This window comes from Theobroma umbraticum, unplaced genomic scaffold (genome assembly GCF_002168275.2).
Source record: "Theobroma umbraticum cultivar Fairchild unplaced genomic scaffold, ASM216827v3 scaffold_20.0, whole genome shotgun sequence".
In the NCBI taxonomy this organism is placed as follows: Eukaryota; Viridiplantae; Streptophyta; class Magnoliopsida; order Malvales; family Malvaceae; genus Theobroma; species Theobroma umbraticum.
In genome coordinates this window covers 574,630-592,185 of record NW_018397266.1, presented here as the reverse complement: position 1 = coordinate 592,185, position 17,556 = coordinate 574,630, and the positions used below count along the sequence as shown (strand labels likewise).

At 39.2% G+C, this 17,556-nt stretch overlaps 2 protein-coding genes across 2 annotated transcripts; both read right to left on the bottom strand.

Annotated features, from left to right (window-relative positions):
- Window positions 1–122: 122 nt before the first annotated feature.
- Window positions 123–6,440, bottom strand: CR88 (Chaperone protein htpG family protein). Its single transcript, XM_021437282.2, has 19 exons — window positions 6,046–6,440; window positions 5,706–5,779; window positions 5,375–5,500; window positions 5,187–5,280; window positions 4,969–5,052; window positions 4,695–4,838; window positions 4,365–4,481; window positions 3,896–3,940; window positions 3,726–3,803; window positions 3,489–3,593; window positions 3,268–3,408; window positions 2,780–2,872; window positions 2,488–2,565; window positions 2,143–2,397; window positions 1,664–1,766; window positions 1,367–1,541; window positions 1,175–1,280; window positions 663–752; window positions 123–567 (listed from the first exon to the last, which is right to left on the bottom strand). The coding sequence occupies exons 1-19, from the start codon at window positions 6,298–6,300 to the stop codon at window positions 361–363; spliced, it is 2,370 nt and encodes a 789-aa protein (XP_021292957.1). The 5' UTR covers window positions 6,301–6,440; the 3' UTR covers window positions 123–360.
- A 2,386-nt stretch (window positions 6,441–8,826) lies between these two features.
- Window positions 8,827–11,534, bottom strand: LOC110423036 (alpha/beta-Hydrolases superfamily protein). Its single transcript, XM_021437132.2, has 6 exons — window positions 10,853–11,534; window positions 10,676–10,712; window positions 10,048–10,284; window positions 9,895–9,942; window positions 9,239–9,687; window positions 8,827–9,144 (listed from the first exon to the last, which is right to left on the bottom strand). Exons 1-6 carry the CDS (start codon window positions 11,152–11,154, stop codon window positions 9,072–9,074), a joined length of 1,146 nt encoding a protein of 381 aa, XP_021292807.1. The 5' UTR covers window positions 11,155–11,534; the 3' UTR covers window positions 8,827–9,071.
- Between the last annotated feature and the right edge of the window lie 6,022 nt (window positions 11,535–17,556).

Sequence of the window (17,556 nt, the reverse complement as noted above, 5' to 3'; positions counted from 1 at the left end):
CTTGAGCATGTCAGTGTACAATCAAACCTGGAATAAACCCTTTTGCAATCGTGGAATCAATGCGGGGAATTATGGTTTCTGCAACCATTGAATAATGAAAGGATGGGACAGCAAGAAATGCCTACGTTTAACAAGTTTCATTAATGATTTAACATCGACACATATCATCAGTAAGCCTCCTCTCCTTCCAACAGCTTTGCCTTTCGGCCTTCCCGTATCACAACCACTTTTTATCTTCCCTCCCCAACCCAACTCTCAAAATTTTCCACTTTCCTTCTCACTCGCTCATTCTGGATTTATGTCGTGAATAACAATCCAATAATACACAAAAATTTTATTGGAATGTTACAGGAGATTTGTTTAGTCTTGCCAAGGATCACTCTCTGCTCTCACTTCTGATGGTTCGATAACTTGGGTCTCTGAATTCTCACTAGAATTCATATCACTTTCAGCAGCACTAACTTCTGGTGCTTCTGCCTCATCCTCCTCTGATCTACCCCATCTTCCTCCAAGTGCCATTGCCATCATTTCATATATCTTGTTACCCAGCTCAGCAGGGCTGTCGGGCTGTATAATGAAGAGGATTGTAAGAATAATTCGATGATACATAAAATGCTGCAACTATGTTTAGCTAAACAGAACATATCATTCTGTCCACTTACAGTAAAACCACTGGAGATCAATGCTGTATCATATAACAAGTCAACAGCTCTCTTGGCATCATTGCTGTCAGGTGCATTCTTGCATGCAGCCTGCACGGAAAATAACCAAAATTAACACCCTAATTAAGACAGGCACAATTAATATTTGCAGCCTATAAAATCATTTAAGAAAAACCAAGGACAGCAATCCTCGACATATCAACATTTTCAGAATACACCTTACAATCAACATTTTGACCACCACTACTGCCAAAATGAAGTGTAACTGCTCTGTCAAATCGCGAATACAAATCTCTTGAGACATTAGTGTGACTAGAGTAACTGCTACTACATCTCACATTAATTATAGAGAGTCTGCAGATATCTGAGTTAATAATGTCATTCTTCTTTGTGATGGTGCCCTAGCTAGATGTCTTCAACCATTTTATCATACCAATTTCTCCACTAACTAATTAAAAGATAAATATTAAAACTAAAACATCTTCAATCAAGTCTAACCAAATTGGTCTTACATTCAAATCTTTAACAATTGGATGATCTGGGTTAATCTCCAGTATCCTCCTTCCCCTCATGAACTCCAAACTTGCAGTATCTCCAAGAGCTTGAGCTTTCATCAGCCTGCATAATGCATCGAAATATTAGTTGAAGAATAGGTTTTACATGTGTCTATGACTCTTGTTGAGAAGTAAAAAAATACTGCTAACCTTTCCATGTTGGCTGACCATCCAAACTTGCCAGAAACAAGCACACAAGGTGATGAACTTAGACGCTTTGAAATTTGGACTTTGGCCACCTTGTCACCAAGTTGTTGCTTTATCCAATCACAGAGAAGATTGTATTCTTGTTTAGTTTCCCTCTCTTTGACCTCGTCCCCATCACCTGGTATAACAACAAATTTCATCAGATTCACACCAAAGCCATCAGGAATGAAGAGCAAAGGTGCCCAAGATCACTCCCAACGAAAAAAAAGAAAAGAAACGGAAGAAATCATAAACACTAACCAAGTTCTAAATCTTCCTTGCTAATATCAACAAATTTCTTTTCTTTGTAGGTCTGCAGATTTTGGATTGCAACCTCATCGATGGGCTCAATTAAATAGAGAACCTTAAAAAGAAGACGCTCAATCAGTCATCAAAGGAACATCAAAATAAAAAAGCAAAGAAGCCATATCAGTTACCAAGGGGAAACGAACAACAACAAAGGTCTAAGATTTACTAACACTAACAAGAACTTAAAGGCCTCTACCATCCTATCAGCTATAAGAAACAACCAACGTTAATTTTTTTTATTCTTAAGCTAAGTCTTCCATTAGTATCTCAAGATATAAGACTACCTGAAGATGATCCAGGTAATTCGCTAGACAATATCAATAATTTTAATCACATAATTACAAGTACTCTAAATATCATGTGTGGCAGCCTAAAGACCAAAATAATGATTATTTAGAGCCTTACAGCCAATGCCAAATGCACAAACATACCTCAATGTCCTTTTGAACCAACTTCTCCAAGAACGGAGCAGTCTTGGCACTTTTCAAGCTGTCAGTTGCCAAGTAATAAATAACCTTTTGATTCTCACCCATATTTTCAACATATTCATCCAAACTTGTCAATTCCTCTTCGCTTTTTGATGTGTAAAACCGAAGTAGTGGTGTTATACGCTTGTGATTACCAGAATCTTCAATGCAGCCCAACTTTAGAAACCTTCCAAAGTTCTCCCAGAATTTTTTGTAATCCTGTAATCAAGTTCGCCATACTCCAAGTTGATCAACAAATTTTAGGTGAGCAATGGTTAAAAAACACATGGTTTCCATCATGCTGTATACCTCTTTGTTTTCACTTTCAGAAATCTCTTGGATCATGTCAAATGTTTTCCTGACAAGCCTCTTTCTCATAATTCTCACCTAAACCATGATAACCAGATAATAGTTAATATGGTAAATAACAGTAACTGCTAAATAGTTAGCAGAGTTACTCATGGATCCTAAACCGAGAATAAGAATTTTATGTGAGGATAAATGTGCACACATAATTTCAAAAAAAAAAAATGTGCACTCGTGTGGAAGTATAAAACTCATGTTGATATTACTACAGAATTGCAAACAAAATTAATCTTACAATTCGACTTTCTTGAAGGATCTCACGAGAAACATTTAGAGGAAGATCATCTGAGTCCACAACACCCTTCACAAAGCTCAAGTATCGTGGAAACTGCAAAATAACATTAAGGTTTAATACAAGTTAAAGCTAACACAAGCCACTAACACAAGGAAAGACTCTATCTATCATCACAGCCCCTACAAAACACAATAAAAGAAATTAAACAACCGTTTTTCCTATGTTTTGGTGAATATCTTCAATATATCTTCGCTTGCCATATACAAGTAGATTTTAGAAATATTTTTCTAGTTCAAAATAATACAAGACCTTTTCATGGCTTTATGGTAAAGCAGAAAGAGATTATCAAACAGACTAAAACTTTTCAGTTTTAATATTTTCAAGGCATCTGAATTTTGTTCAATGCAAAGCACCATAATAAGTTCCCTTAAGAAAAGTCATTACTGCATGAACAAACAGAGCTACAATGTGACCAAGTTAAAACTTACCAGTTCTCCATCGAAATCATCTGAGATAAATACACGTTTCACATACAAACGTATATTCTTTGTTTTAGGGTTTATTACATCCTCATTGTTAAGAGGCCCCATGCCAGGAATATACAGAACACTCCTAAACTCCACTTCACCCTGCAAGGTTATAAAGAAACATTAACAACTCTAGCTATGCATAGGAAGTCAATTCGTAAAACAAAGAAACCAATGCATACCTCTGTAGTAAAGTGCGTGTACCCAAGTGGATCCAAGAATTCGTTGAAAGTCTTCTTGTAGAATTCATGGTATTCATCTTTTTCAACTTCCTTAGAATTTCGCATCTACACCATGCCCAAAGAAACACATACATAATGGTACAAAACAACAAAACTATATGGAAAATAGAGAAATATTCTAAAGACAAAACAGCATGAGAAACTGTATGTTATTGTGCAGAGAGAACAAAAACTCACCCATATTGGTTTTGTTTCATTTGCTAATTCCCAGTCCCAATACTTCTCAGTTTTAGTTGTCTTCTTTTTTTTCTCACCCTGGCAACAAGCACATAAACCAACTATAACAAAATATCAACCAAGCAGAATGTTCGCTACGACAATAACATCAAGAAGCATGGCATAGTTACCTCTGGCTTTTCTTCTCCATCTTTTGGTTGTTCTTCCTCCTCCACCTGCCCAAAGATCAAACATAGTAAAGAATGGTTAAATAGCTAAATCTTTTATGCGCTCAAAACTCAAGTGCTTATAACAAAACAGAGTGACTCCTTGGTATGTATGAAGATCAGGTAAAAACAGAAAATTCGCAAATATTTTAAACGGCTTAGCCCAGTGGTAACACCTTTAGAGTAAACAAGTACTTTCAACAGTTTGTATTTATAGTTATAAAATATAAAAAAATGATGAGAAAGTTAACAACAATTAAAACAACTTAGTCATCCAATGAGGGGCAACATCAGCACATAAGGAGAAGGAGAGAAGTCACACCGGGACGGGGCAACAACTTCTCATGTAAATTGTTTTCACTTGCTTAAAGAACTAGTAGAAAAGGAAAGGAAGTACTTATATCAAAACTAGAATAGAAATGTATATACTCACCTCCACTGTCCTCGATTTTTCTTGCCAAGTGTAGATAGGGAAAGAAACAAATTGAGAGTAATTCTTGACCAAATTCTGAATTCTGGTGGGATCCAAAAATTCATACTTGTCATCTGACTGCAAGAGAGCAATATCGTAGACCACATTTGGCCTTAGAAGAATTGTACATTTGAAGAACCAGAAAGTTAACATATATAACAACACACTATATTAAAGTCTCAATTCCATTTACTATCTTCTTTTAATGTTTAAACATACAAATGTTAATAAATACACGAAAATATTCAAACAGGTTGCAAGGGAGTAAAAAAGAATGAGCAGCTAGATTACCTTTAAATAAAGTGTAATCTGTGTTCCACGATGTAGAAGCTTCTCAGGATCAGTTTCCTCCCTAATCACATAGGAGCCACTGTCAGCCACAGCTTCCCAAACATATTGCTTCTCTGACATTGGGCTCTTGGTGGACACAACAACCTGATTATGGAATAATATAAGCAAGCAAACACAATTAGCAACCTAACTAGAAAATTATTGACAAAAAAGGCTTCATACAGAAAGCAGAAGATCTTAATGCAAAATATAAATTAAGCACATAGCACATTACCTTCTCGGCAACAAGAAAAGCAGAATAGAATCCAACACCAAATTGACCAATCAAACCATTGTCGGCCCCAAGATCTTTATTTTCCTACAGATAATAAGATGCCCAATAAGTGACCCAAAAACAGTAGTGTTTTTTCTTAGAACAGATAGTTTTTACAAATACTAAAGAGATAGTTTTTTCTTAGAATAGATAGTTTTTACAAATACTAAAGAGATTACCTTAAGAGCCTTAAGAAATTTCGAAGTACCACTTTGAGCAATTGTTCCAAGACAGTCAATGAGCTCTTCTTTTGTCATTCCAATACCAGTATCTCTGCAAATCCATTAGAAAAAATAATGAAATACTACTCTATCAATTCAATTTATTCAAGAATGTGGTTATGGAAAAAGGTCATAAACAAACATACGTGATAGTAATAGTCCCATTCTCAGGATCTGGTTTGATACGTATCTCTAGTTCCCCAGATTCACCAAGCAGAGAGGGCTCAGTCACACTTAAGAATCTAAGCTTATCTAAAGCATCACTTGCGTTACTGGAGCACAAAAAAGAACCTTGTCAGTAGTCAGCACACAAAACCATAAAAGCTTTTCAATACAAATCTCACAAATGCAAACACATAAACTGTCTCTATAATGAAACCATGAGTCAAAGCCTATGAAACCAAACATTTCAAATGAAAACTAGGAATCTTTTTTTTTTTTTTAAATCTACTGATACCAGGAGATTGATAACCTCACCTTACAAGTTCTCTCAAAAACACCTCTTTGTGGCTGTACAGACTATGAACAATCAAATCCAACAAGCGACTAACCTGCAACCATTAGTAAACTTATACCACTTTCAGAATCGAAAACAAAGTACAAAAACCGTCAATATAATAAACAGCTACCATTGACCAACAAAGCTCTATCCAATAGAAAAAAGCAGTGATTTTTATTTCTCATAGTGCATTAAGTAACACCATTTTCCTTCATTTTCTCATAAACCAATTAAGTGGACCCACACATATTCCATCAAAAACCAAACTAGAAAAAGGAGGAAAAAATAGCAATTCCAGGAAAAGCAAGAGAAACCCACCTCGGCTTGGTACTCAAATTTCTCCCCGGAGGTCTCGTCGGCCTCTTTCTCAGCAACTGCCGACGCCTCACACCGAACAGCAATTCGGTTGTTTCTCTTCCCAAGTTTCCACCTTAACCCCGTGCAAGAGAAGGCCTTGTGGAGACCATTTCGTGGTAGAGAAGCGCTTCTGAGAGCGAAGGCCTTGTTGGGGTTTGTCAAAGGGAGAGACGCTAAAGATGGAGTAGCCAAGCTTCTACTTAGAACTGGAGCCATCAAAGGCAAGCCCTGGAGGAAGAGAGAGTTGGGCAACAAACAGCGAAGACAAAATCTTGGGTATTGAGAGAAAGACGTAAAAACCCTAGTGAAGGGGTTTAAGGGAGAGAGTGGAGGGTTCTAGAAACCGGGAAACAAGGTGGGAGGCTTTGAGTTTGGAGTTACTTGTCCTTGGAATCGTAAGGCCTAGATTCTGCCATTTCAGCACGCTGCCAATATTATCCCCTTTGTTTTATTTTTTATTTTCCTTTTTGGTTTTTGCACTCCAGTTTCCGAGTGAAGGAAAATGTTGATGAGTATTATTGGTTGTTTCTTTAACTTTAATCAAGAAAATAAATAGTTTGTATTGGTTTGATTTCCCTCTTGTTATTAAAATTTACAAAAGGAAAATTCTTGAAGTGAAGTGAGATTCATGCTATCTCCAATTATTCATACATTTAGATAATTTTTTTTTATTTTATGTTTTTTTTGTTACGAGTGTGAATTTATTTTTGAGTTTTTAAATATCGATATTTTTTATATCAAATGTACAACATTTATATTTATAAACTCACACCATTTCTCTTATTTATTCAATACAAGATTTTATAATTTTTTTTCACATAAATTTATGAGACATCCTCTTCTTTCATAAGATATATGACATAAATATTTATAAACTCATATTTTATAACATTTTTACTCATATGAATCCTTGACATTCTTGTGATGAGCTTAAGTCATCATGCCTACTCTATTTATTGAAATGTTTGACATAATATCAGAATCTCATCTAAATTAACTTTTATAGCACTTTATCACAAAATCATTATTCTTTCTTGAAAGATTTACTTGATAGAATATGTAATATCACACTTATAAATTCAAAATTCTTCCTGTACATATTCAATGTGAATTCATAACAATTATTCTTTAAGAGAAAATAACTTGTCAAAAAAGAAAGAGATATTTTATTCATTAAATTTTTGTTAAAAATCTTGAATTAGGAGTAATTAGGAATAAAAAAAATTATAAAAAATGGAAGTAATAATACCTTGGTTTGAATGAATTTCATGCCTAAACTTTGCATATGGAAGTAAGATCATGTTCATCAATTACCACATTCAGAAAATCACAGCCCATGCCAAAATGCAATTGGGACTGACATGGAGCCAATGGTGCAATCGGAGTCTCACTGCCGAAGTGACACGCAACCCCATTCAGCAGAAGTAGAATGTGTTTTTAATGATTCAGACCAATCTCTTCCAAATGACAAATTTGTGAATTTAGATGACTACTAGGAAACTTGCTTAGCCGATCTGTTTGAAGATGGGGTTATTGTTATAGCGTGTAAGAGTTTTAAGAAACTACGTAAGAAGGGAATTAAAGGACTTAACAGATAAGTTTTTTTGACAAATCTAAACAGCCCATCAACTGAAGTTCCACTTCGTGATGATGATATGAATCATAGGAACAAGGCTTCTTACAAAAGAGACTCATGGATGTTTGGAATATGGGCCTTCAGCTTGAGCTGAAGCCAAATTGTTCTAAATAGCAGATTGTGGATAGAATCAAGCGAATGGCAATAAGATTCCGGACAAGCGAGAGGTAATTTTGTCTTTAGATTTGGTCTTGGCTACCTATCATGGGTTATGGTTAGTGAAATCGTGGAAGGTTGGCTATTTTTGCTGCATATGTGGTCTTTTTTGGTAATATCTGACTTAATAAGATCAGAATTGAATAAGTTAGAGCATCTTCAATATGATCAATGATTCGGTGAATTGATGATTCGGCTTGATGTTGTGGGTCTTTTGACATGGTTTTCTGATTATATGGTGAATTGCTCTTGTGCATGAATCTGGGCCCTCTTCCACCAGTTTCAGTTTACTGCCCTTTTGTTTTCAACTCGTTGGTGACTCATTCCAATTTCCATCCATCTTTATTGAAATTACTTTGGACCATTTGTAGTTATGTAGGGAAGAAGACACTATATCGGATGGAATATTGTGTTTTGTGGTTGATAAATTTTTGACTAGTGACAGTCTCTGTTATGGTGGCCTTTGCGTCATGTGTTCCATTTCTTGTACCACCATTTGTGTTCAATGTCGAGTGTGTGTTTGTTTTTAACTTTTGTATTACCAGTTAGATATGGTGTTGAGTATGGACTGTGTAATGTCAGTCATGTATCAAGAGTTTGTTCTATCCTGCTCCTTCAAAGTTTCTGGTTCTTTATTAATGGAAATTTTATTTTGGCTGAGAAAAAAAAAAAAAAGGAAAGATGGCTCCATGCCTTTAGAATGAAGACTTTCCTTTAGTGGAAGCATGGCAAACTGTTTAGCAACATATGGACACGGCCTTGCTTTCTTTTGAAAAGCAAATGCATTTGCTTACCATAGACGGTATGTTTCTGGTTCATAACTCAAACTTGTTCTTGAACTTTCTTTTCTGTCATCAACAATGGAAACCCATCTCCTATTTTGCAACTGTGTCAACATGGTTGCGAAGAATATCTTGATGTGCTGATTTATATCATATATGAACTTCATATGCATAACCTATCATCTTCAATTACATTCTTCTTATTTCGAATTAAACCCGCAAAGGAATTACAAAAGGGGGAAAAAATAATGAAAGTTCTAGTGAGGATGTGCATGTATGATGCTCGATTCCAGAAGAAACAGCAGCAATCACCATTACAGAAACATCCCCAACCCATCAACACAGGCAATAGAGAAAACGAAAATTTACAACCCCAAATGTGCAGTCACTGCTGGTGGGAAACACTTCCTTACTCAAACCTCAGCAGCTGTTTGCCTTAAACAATCAACATTGCACAGTCCAACAGATCGTACCATATCTCCCAAGCTGCCATGACCAATTCCAACAATCAATATTTAGAATAATGCAAAGAAAAAGGAATACGAGGAGGAAAGGGTTTAATGATTCATAAGTATCTAACCGGTCAAAACTATTTCTTGCTCTCTCGGAATGATCCGTGCTGTTCCTGGCCTTCATACTTCGATCAATGCTCTTTCTTGATTTCTCTTTTTTGTCAGTGCTGGCTCTTGCTTTCTCTCTATTGTCTGTGCTTGGCCTAGACTTTTCTCTTTGCCCAAAACTTGGCCTACCCTTCTCTCTTTGGTCAGTGCTTGCCCTGGATTTCTCCTTGATTTGGTCTGTGTTGTTTGGAGGTTGTTCCGACTGATCCTTGGGTTGCTCAGTTACATCACGAAGACGTGGTAGTTTCTCAATGGCTGATATGAACTTCCTAAGGTGCCTTAAGTACTCAGGGTAGAGTTCCAAATTACAATGGTTCCCACCTTTGAGCCATAAAGGCTCGTACTTCTCTTTACATAGCTCCCAAAGTTGCTTACCATGAGAAAAATCCACCACTTCATCTTCAGTTCCCTGCAAAAACATTGGTTAAATTGTTACCTGAGACAACTTCATCCAAAATAAAATGAATTTAACATTCTAAATTCAAGTTTTGAGACAATGTCAGGTTATCATGGCGATGAAATCTGCAGTAGGTTCAACTGATCAAATTGTAGACTTGGCATCAAATATGGCTTAATTCATCTGAATCATTCAGGACTAAAGGAAGTACACACTCACATGAATTATCAGAACAGGGCAGCCAACTAGAGGAATTTTATCGATGTTCTGCAATAAAAGCAAAAGGGCATGCCTTTAATAAAGAGCAGAATTGTCACATCTTGAAACCGCAAAAACCTTAGTCCAATTGATGAACAGGATTGAAACAGAAACCTTGTAAATGTCAAACCAGAATGTACGCTTCACAGGATACATGACACGGAGGCCAGATAAGATTGGACTGTGAAGAATTACTGCCCTCAAACAAGGCAACCTTATGGCTAGTTCCAGAGCAGGTCCACTCCCAACTGACTGCCCATACAGTATAGTGTCTTCCTGTTTAACTCCATAGGTCTCTTCCAGGCATTTGTAAGTTGCCTCTATGTCTGCATATGTGTCCTGCTCACTTGGCTAAGTGGCGAAGATGTATCAGAGCAATTGTCAGACTAAGTCTCAATCAATTTCCGAAGCAAACAAGAAAAAAAAAGAAGGCCAAGAAAAGCTTGACAAAGAAACTATTTTCCTTTTATTCTAAGCCATATGAACACCAAAGACAAATATGTACATGGGATTTTGTTATCGTAGTAGGAGAATTTTCCCGTGATGATAACTAAACTACATTGAAAAGAAGAAATAGTTTCATCTTCATATCTCCAGTCTCTCTCTCTCTCCCTGTGGACTTTCCACAATCTCAGCCAAAGCACACGTGCCGGTCTATGTCGGGCTTGCCCTAGCTAGATTGCTCACCAGTTTTCCAGTAAATTCTACATTGCAAAGGCCAAAGAACAAGACAGGAATATACCTTTCCAGAGGATTGTCCATATCCTGAGTAGTCGTATCTGCATCAACACAAAAAAAAAAAAAAATCACACTGATCCTCCTAGATTCTAAAATTAACAACCTTTCTATGTTGTCAACTTTTTCAGGGTTAAACTATGAAAAATCTGTGAACACTTAAAGACTTGTACAAAGTACTGACCCCATAAGATTAACATTAAGGTGGACACTGAGCTCAGTGAAAATGTGATACATCTGACCAAGATCAGCAGCGTTTCCATGAGAATACAGCACTGTCAATGAAGCTGATGGGCTCTTCACATACATGGCCACAATCTCATTCCCTCTCCTTGTAGTCAGCTTCAACACGTCCACGTTATCTCTCTGGTTAACATCCGAGATCCTCATTTTCCCAGTTGATTCATCCACAACAATGTTGTAGGAAGGCGGGTCCGGCGGGAAGAATGCAAATTTAGCTGCCATGGATGATGTTGCAGTCCCCATTTTGATCCCAAAAGCCACAAAGAATGATACAATTTGATGGTGATTATATGTTTTTGGTGTGACAAATTGATAAAAACTGCATGGTAAGGCTTTCAGGCTATGCTTAGGCTTCGTGGTTAGCCTTTTTTTCCTTTTTCGGAGGGTAAAAGAGTAGGAAGAGAACAGAGAGTATATAGTGAATGAGACAAAAGAAGATTAGGAAATCAAGATTCTGGGATTTTGGTTGTTTATGTTTGGTTCTTGAGAAATTTTTGGCTTCAAAGGGAGAGAAACATGGAAAGGACAAAGCAGTAAGGGAGGAAATTCCTGTCGGTTACATTAACCAAGAGTGATTTCCGGCTTCAAAATGGTTACCAAAAGTTAATTGCATTCTTAATAAAATCAATGCCATTAGATTATTATATCAGCTCAAAGGTGTAACATATAGTACATAAATATATTTTGATTCTTTTAGATAATTTGGGCAACAAAAAAGAAAAAAAAACAAAGCTCTTTTCCATTTTTTGAATTTTGAATTGCAATTACATGGCTCGTTGTTATGATAGAGTGGCCCAAGCTGTTTAAGAGATAATTCCATGGCCTGATGTGACTGGTTGTTAGATGTTCATCTTTCCTGTTTTCTTGTCTTTATGGGGACAGTGTTCAAGCAATAGTCTCATCCCTGTAGGGAAATGAAAATCATACAAAAATGGGCATTTTTTTACAACAAAATTAACTTCTGTTGTCTTATTTTTGTGATGTTTTCAATCTCAACTAGTCTGATGCTTTAGTTGTTTTCTGTTTCATTTTATGATCTTGTTTTCTGACTTCCCATTGTAGGCGCCCATCATCTCTAACAATTGCCTGGAGATTCCTCGACAGGGTTGCCTTCTAATCCTCTATTCGACATGGCAAGAAGAGATTCAGAAAAAGATAGAATCTAGACCTGCGCTTTGATATGTGATGATATGGTTTTACTACATAAATTTAGATTTTAGACGTATTCATGTCGACAGAATTTTATAAATTCTTATTCATGTAATCAGATTTAATTGTACAGAAGAAGAAGTGTAATATTTCTAGGCTTTCTCTGTTCTCTTTATCAAAGCCTAGCTGCTAGCTAGCCCTTCCATTATTAGTCTAGAGTGTCCAAATTAAACCTTTCTGTTGCACGCCTTTCGTTTCTATATCCTAAGTAGATTCATCCCCAAGTTTCAAGCATTGATCCATCAGGCAACATAAAATTAAAAAAAAAAAGATTTGAAAATTGGAGAAAACAATGACTTTTTAAATTTTTTATGCAAGAAAAAGTAGAGGAATGATGACGTGGTGGGGGCCAATGAGCATAAAGAAATTGAAAAGAAAATGTATAAGGTATTCATGTGGGTCTAGTTTGGGAGAGGAGAGGGAACATTCATGATTACACATAAGTACATTTATATTATCTTTGTTTGACGTTGAAGCATCAATTAGCAGTTCATATTTTAGTTGTGTTCCATCCATGGTTAAACTTCTCCCTTGTCCAAGAAGAACCTAGTATCAAATCTAAATATATGTTTTTATCGATCGAAATAATTCCAAGTGAAATTAGAATTTAACACGTTTAATTAGAAAATGTATTATCACATACATCTCGATTTAAAGAGTATTATCACAATCCTATGAGGTCATGTACCTATATACTTGAGTAAGCAAATATATATTTATCCTCTCATGGGGCATTTAAATTACCAAGCATGCAAATGCTAGTCGTATTATTAGCCTGATGGAGTTGTTCAGATTTCTATATATAACATGGCCAACTTTCACACTGTTGAGTGGGGATTCAATCCTGAAAGGAGCAATAATTGGAAACAGAAGAAATGCTGGCTTTCTCCCATAGTTCCACTCGATTGTGTGATTAGGTGTCTTTTTAGTTCACGAGTTTTAAGTTTTAATCTCCTCATGCAAGTGTCAGGCTTAGAGCCTCAAAGATTCTAGCTCTTTATATTAACATGAGATTATCTTAAATTCTTAACATACATCTAATGTGAATTTCAAAATATTGTATATCACTTAAATTTTATAAGATATTATGAATTAAAACTCATAAATTATTAAATTTTTTTAATAAGAACGTCATGAATTAATCATGAAAATTATCTTATGATTTAAACTGGATAAATATTATATTGAATATGTATTAAAGTGATTTTGAACATATATAAAGAGTCGGTCATTTCACTTAATAGATTAATTTTCGTTTAGATTAAGGATCAAGCTCCTGACATAAGCATGCAGTGGAAAGGTCTTTCATGAAGACTATTGGTAATTAATTCAGCATCATGGCAGTGGACCAAAAAAGTATGATTATTTAAAGAACTTGGTATCTGAATGTTCCTCATCGATCCTTGTTAAGCAAATCAATGGTCAACGGCTAGATTGATCTCTTCCGTCCAAATGGTCCATAAGACAGAAAAGAACATCGATCTCTAAGAATCAATTGCAGGCAGCAGATACAATCTGCAGATTGCTTCGAAGCTTTGAGTATTGATTGAGTTTGGAGAAGCAAAGCAAAATCCCATGTGGTGCCTAGCAACTAGCTGTCTAGTGTCACGGCCACAGTCCAGACCCACCAGGAGGCCCAAGAGGTCCATGCCAACCCACTAGACCATGAAAGGGGGCTGCTGGAAAATTCAAATTTTCCCTCTCAAAACCGAACTTTCTAGAACTCCTCAAATGTTTTTGAGGGAAATCTTTTAGGGGAATACTTTGAATTGAAAAACTTTGGAGGGAAATGTGTGGGAACCTTGCATAAAAACCACCATGCTCCTCCGTGTAAATCATCCCAATTGAGATACAATGTAACTTCATATCACCTGCCATATACAGCTTAGCTTCTCTTGCTAGTATTCTCTTTGTTCATCCTCTCTTCTTGCTTCGCTATAGTGCAACTTGCTTTGGCAGCTCTCACAACAACCGGCCACTTCTCCGGCCGCTTAGCGAAGTCACCGTTTGCGCATTCGCTTTGAGATTAACGTGTTCGAAGCTTCCATCCTTAAGGCTGACTTTAGACTAAGGATGCGGCGTTCTGGTCTCGTGAGGGAGCCTTCGCCGCTATTAAGGTTGAGCCGCCAAGGCCAGCACGACGAGTGATCATCTGCGAGGACCTCGATAGTCCAGTCGGCATGCCTTGAGTCTCCTAGATTCATTCCTTGCCTTTCAATTCCATCCTACCATGCGCTTGTAATTCGGCACCTCTTCCGTGACAGATTGTAATTCAGAGCCATCTGGATCAGGCTGTACGTCACGATGAAGATCTTCACGCAGGAGCCATTGCAATTTCCGCACAGAATGACGCTCGACGCATTACTCTTTTCCGTAGATGCATGGTTTTTTTCTGCGATCCATATGAGTGTTCCGGGGCCAGAATATTCCTCAGAACCACCAAGGAGAGGTTATTTGACGACCCAAACGTTGACTTCGATCAAGTATCTCTCCCCAAACACCACTAGCAGGGGGGATGGGTGATATGCGTGACAAAAAAGAGAACTGAATCCGTCATCTTGACGTAAATTACGCGGAATCATAGCATGCCCGAGGAAACTATCGAGGTCAGAGAGACGCGTGCTGGTCGGAAGGCGAAGTCTTCCTCCACGAGACCCCATCCTTGATTGATGAGAGGCTATCAAAGATGGAGGTACTGTGGGCGAGTCGCGTGACTGCCTTGATGTGTAGGAAGAACACATGGAAGAGCTTCATGCTCGTGATGAGGAACTCAAAGGAGAAGTCCAATTGATGATGAGGGAAACCTTGAGACGGCCATGGAACGAAACGCCCAACTGGCAAGAGAGATGGAAGCGTTGAGCGTGAGCTAGATGTATTGAAGGAGGAAATGCGTGCGGCAAGAGCCAATAGTGGCCGGGAGGCTGCCGCACCCCGAAAGCAAGGCTAGATGTGCCTAAGCCCAGAGAATTTCGAGACCAGAGATGCCAAAGAAATAGCAACTTTCTTTGGGGCTTGAGCAATACTTCAAAGCCACTGGATCGTGATGGATGACCGTCGAATCATTGCGGCATCCATGTATCTGGGAGATACAGCACTGCTTTGGTGGAGGAGGCGGCGCGATGATAGGCTCGGTGGACCCGCGTACTCACGTGGGCAGATTTCCAGCGGGAATTACGCCAGTAATTCTACCCCGAATACGCCATGGATGAGGCGAGGGCAAGCTGCGTAGCTGGTCCAACGTGGGAGATCCGGGACTATGTGAAGGATTCAGCGAGCTGGCCCTTCAATGGGGGATCTAGGGGAGAGGGAGCCCTCTTCACCTTCATGGATGGTTTGAAACCATGGGCCAAGCAAGAGTTGCCAAGGCGAGGCGTGCAGACCTCACTCGAGCCATGGCAGTGGCCGAAAGCTTGGTAGATTACTCCCGAGCCGACAAGGACAAACCTACGCCATCCAAGCCAAAGGATAAAGGTAAGGGATGGGCGGATAAAAATAGGCAGTACAAAATAAGGGCTGGGCGGACAGAGATAACCAGCCTAAGGATGGTGGCGCAGGGCAAGCCACAATCAAAATGGAGAGGTAATTCTACCTCAAAATGGAGATCTTTCAGAAACAAGGAGACCAACCGACGGGTTGCTTCTTGTGTGACGGACCACATCGGGTCCGAGATTGCCCAAGCGCACCAAGCTAGTGCGATAGCCCGGAGGAGGAGCCACCAAGCAGCGCGATTGGGCTCAGTGCTGTGGGCAGTAAGCAAGACGAGTAGTCGAGCCAAGGGGCTCATGTATGCTGATATGATCATAGCAGGACAATCGGTGGAGGCACTGGTGAGTACGGGCGCTTCTGAACTCTTCGTGTCCGAACAATGTGCTGCTAACCTAGGCATCAAATCTAATAGCGCAGGCGGCTGGGTAAAAACTGTGAACTCCAAGAGAGTGCGCACAAAGGGCATTGCCAAGGGGATCGATGTGCAACTTGGCCAGTGGCATGGAGCTGTGGACATCGAGATCATCCCGATGGATGATTAGGATGTAGCCGTGGGGATCGGCTTCCTAGACAGAGTCCAAGCTGTTCTCGTGCCGACAACGATTGCATTTGCATCTTGGATCAAAGGGGGCAATGCGTAGTGCCAGTCAGACGAGACGTACTCAGCCAACAAAAACATGTCTGCCATGCAGCTACCAAGGCATGCGCAAAGGTGAGCAGACATTTGCTGCGATGCTGAGTCTAGAAGACACCCCCGGCAAATAATCAAGGCACCGTAGAAGTCCTAGATGCTGGAAGAATTCCAAGATGTAATGCCTCCTAAGCTGCCAGGCCACTTGCCTCCCGCACGAGAAGTGGACCATCATATCGAGCTAGTGCCAGGGGCACAGCCGCCCGCCAAGCACCATATCGGATGGCGCCTCCCGAGCTAGCAGAACTGAGAAAGCAGCTTGGGAGGCTTATTGAGCCTGGATTTATCAGGCCATCCAAATCCCCTTTCGGAGGCTTCCGTATTGTTTCAAAGAGAACATGATGGGTCTTTAAGGCTATGCATCGACTACCGAGTCTTGAACAAGCTCACGGTCAAGAACAAGTACCGATCTCGCTTATAGCTGACTTGTTCGATCAGCTGGGCAATGCGCGCTGGTTTTCAAAGTTGGACTTACGATCGGGTACTACCAGGTGAGGATAGCTGCGGGGACATATCCAAGACGGCTTGCGTGACTCGCTATGGGGCATACGAGTTCTTGGTTATGCCATTTGGATTAACCAATGCACCAGCAACATTCTGTACTCTGATGAACAAGGTATTACAACCCTTTCTTGACAAATTCGTAGTTGTATACCTTGATGATATTATTGTCTATAGCCACTCATTACAAGACCATGTTGAACACCTACGGCTTGTTTTTGAGGCCCTTAGACAACATGAGCTATTCGTGGAAAAGGGAAAAATGTTGCTTTGGTTTGCATGAAGTGCCATTCTTAGGGCACATTGTGGGGGATGGCAGAATCCGGATGGACCCGTCCAAAGTAAGTGCTATCCAGGAATGGGAACCACCTTGCCAAGGTAAGGGAGCTGAGTCCTTCCTTGGGTTAAATACTACCGCCGGTTTGTCAAAGGATACTCAAGCATTGCGGCACCACTAACGGACATGCTGAAGAAAAAGCCGGTGTGGGGAATGGAATGCCGCAAGCCAACATGCCTTTGATCGGCTGAAACAAGCAATGAGTGAACAACAGGTGCTGAGATTGCCGGATCATATACTGCCGTACGAGTACATACGGATGCAAGTGACTTTGCCATTGGCGGGGATGATGCAAGATGGGCATCCAATCGCGTATGAAAGCCGAAAACTGAACGATACCGAGAGACGGTACACGGTTCAGGAAAAGGAGATGACGGCAGTGGTGCATTGCTTGCGATTATGGCGGCACTACTTATTGGGG

What these genes read in the sequence shown, in the direction of transcription:
- CR88 (XM_021437282.2), bottom strand. Translation starts at nt 6,300, where the DNA reads ATGGCTCCAGTTCTAAGTAGAAGCTTGGCTACTCCATCTTTAGCGTCT. An exon ending in CTTTTCTTGTTGCCGAGAAG is followed by an intron (nt 4,839 to 4,968) that starts GTAATGTGCTAT and finishes TTCCATAATCAG; the next exon opens with GTTGTTGTGTCCACCAAGAG. An exon ending in CAATTGTTAAAGATTTGAAT is followed by an intron (nt 753 to 1,174) that starts GTAAGACCAATT and finishes TTTTCCGTGCAG; the next exon opens with GCTGCATGCAAGAATGCACC.
- LOC110423036 (XM_021437132.2), bottom strand. Translation starts at nt 11,154, where the DNA reads ATGGGGACTGCAACATCATCCATGGCAGCTAAATTTGCATTCTTCCCG. An exon ending in CTTAATGTTAATCTTATGGG is followed by an intron (nt 10,713 to 10,852) that starts GTCAGTACTTTG and finishes GTGTTGATGCAG; the next exon opens with ATACGACTACTCAGGATATG. An exon ending in GCCCTGTTCTGATAATTCAT is followed by an intron (nt 9,688 to 9,894) that starts GTGAGTGTGTAC and finishes ATGTTTTTGCAG; the next exon opens with GGAACTGAAGATGAAGTGGT.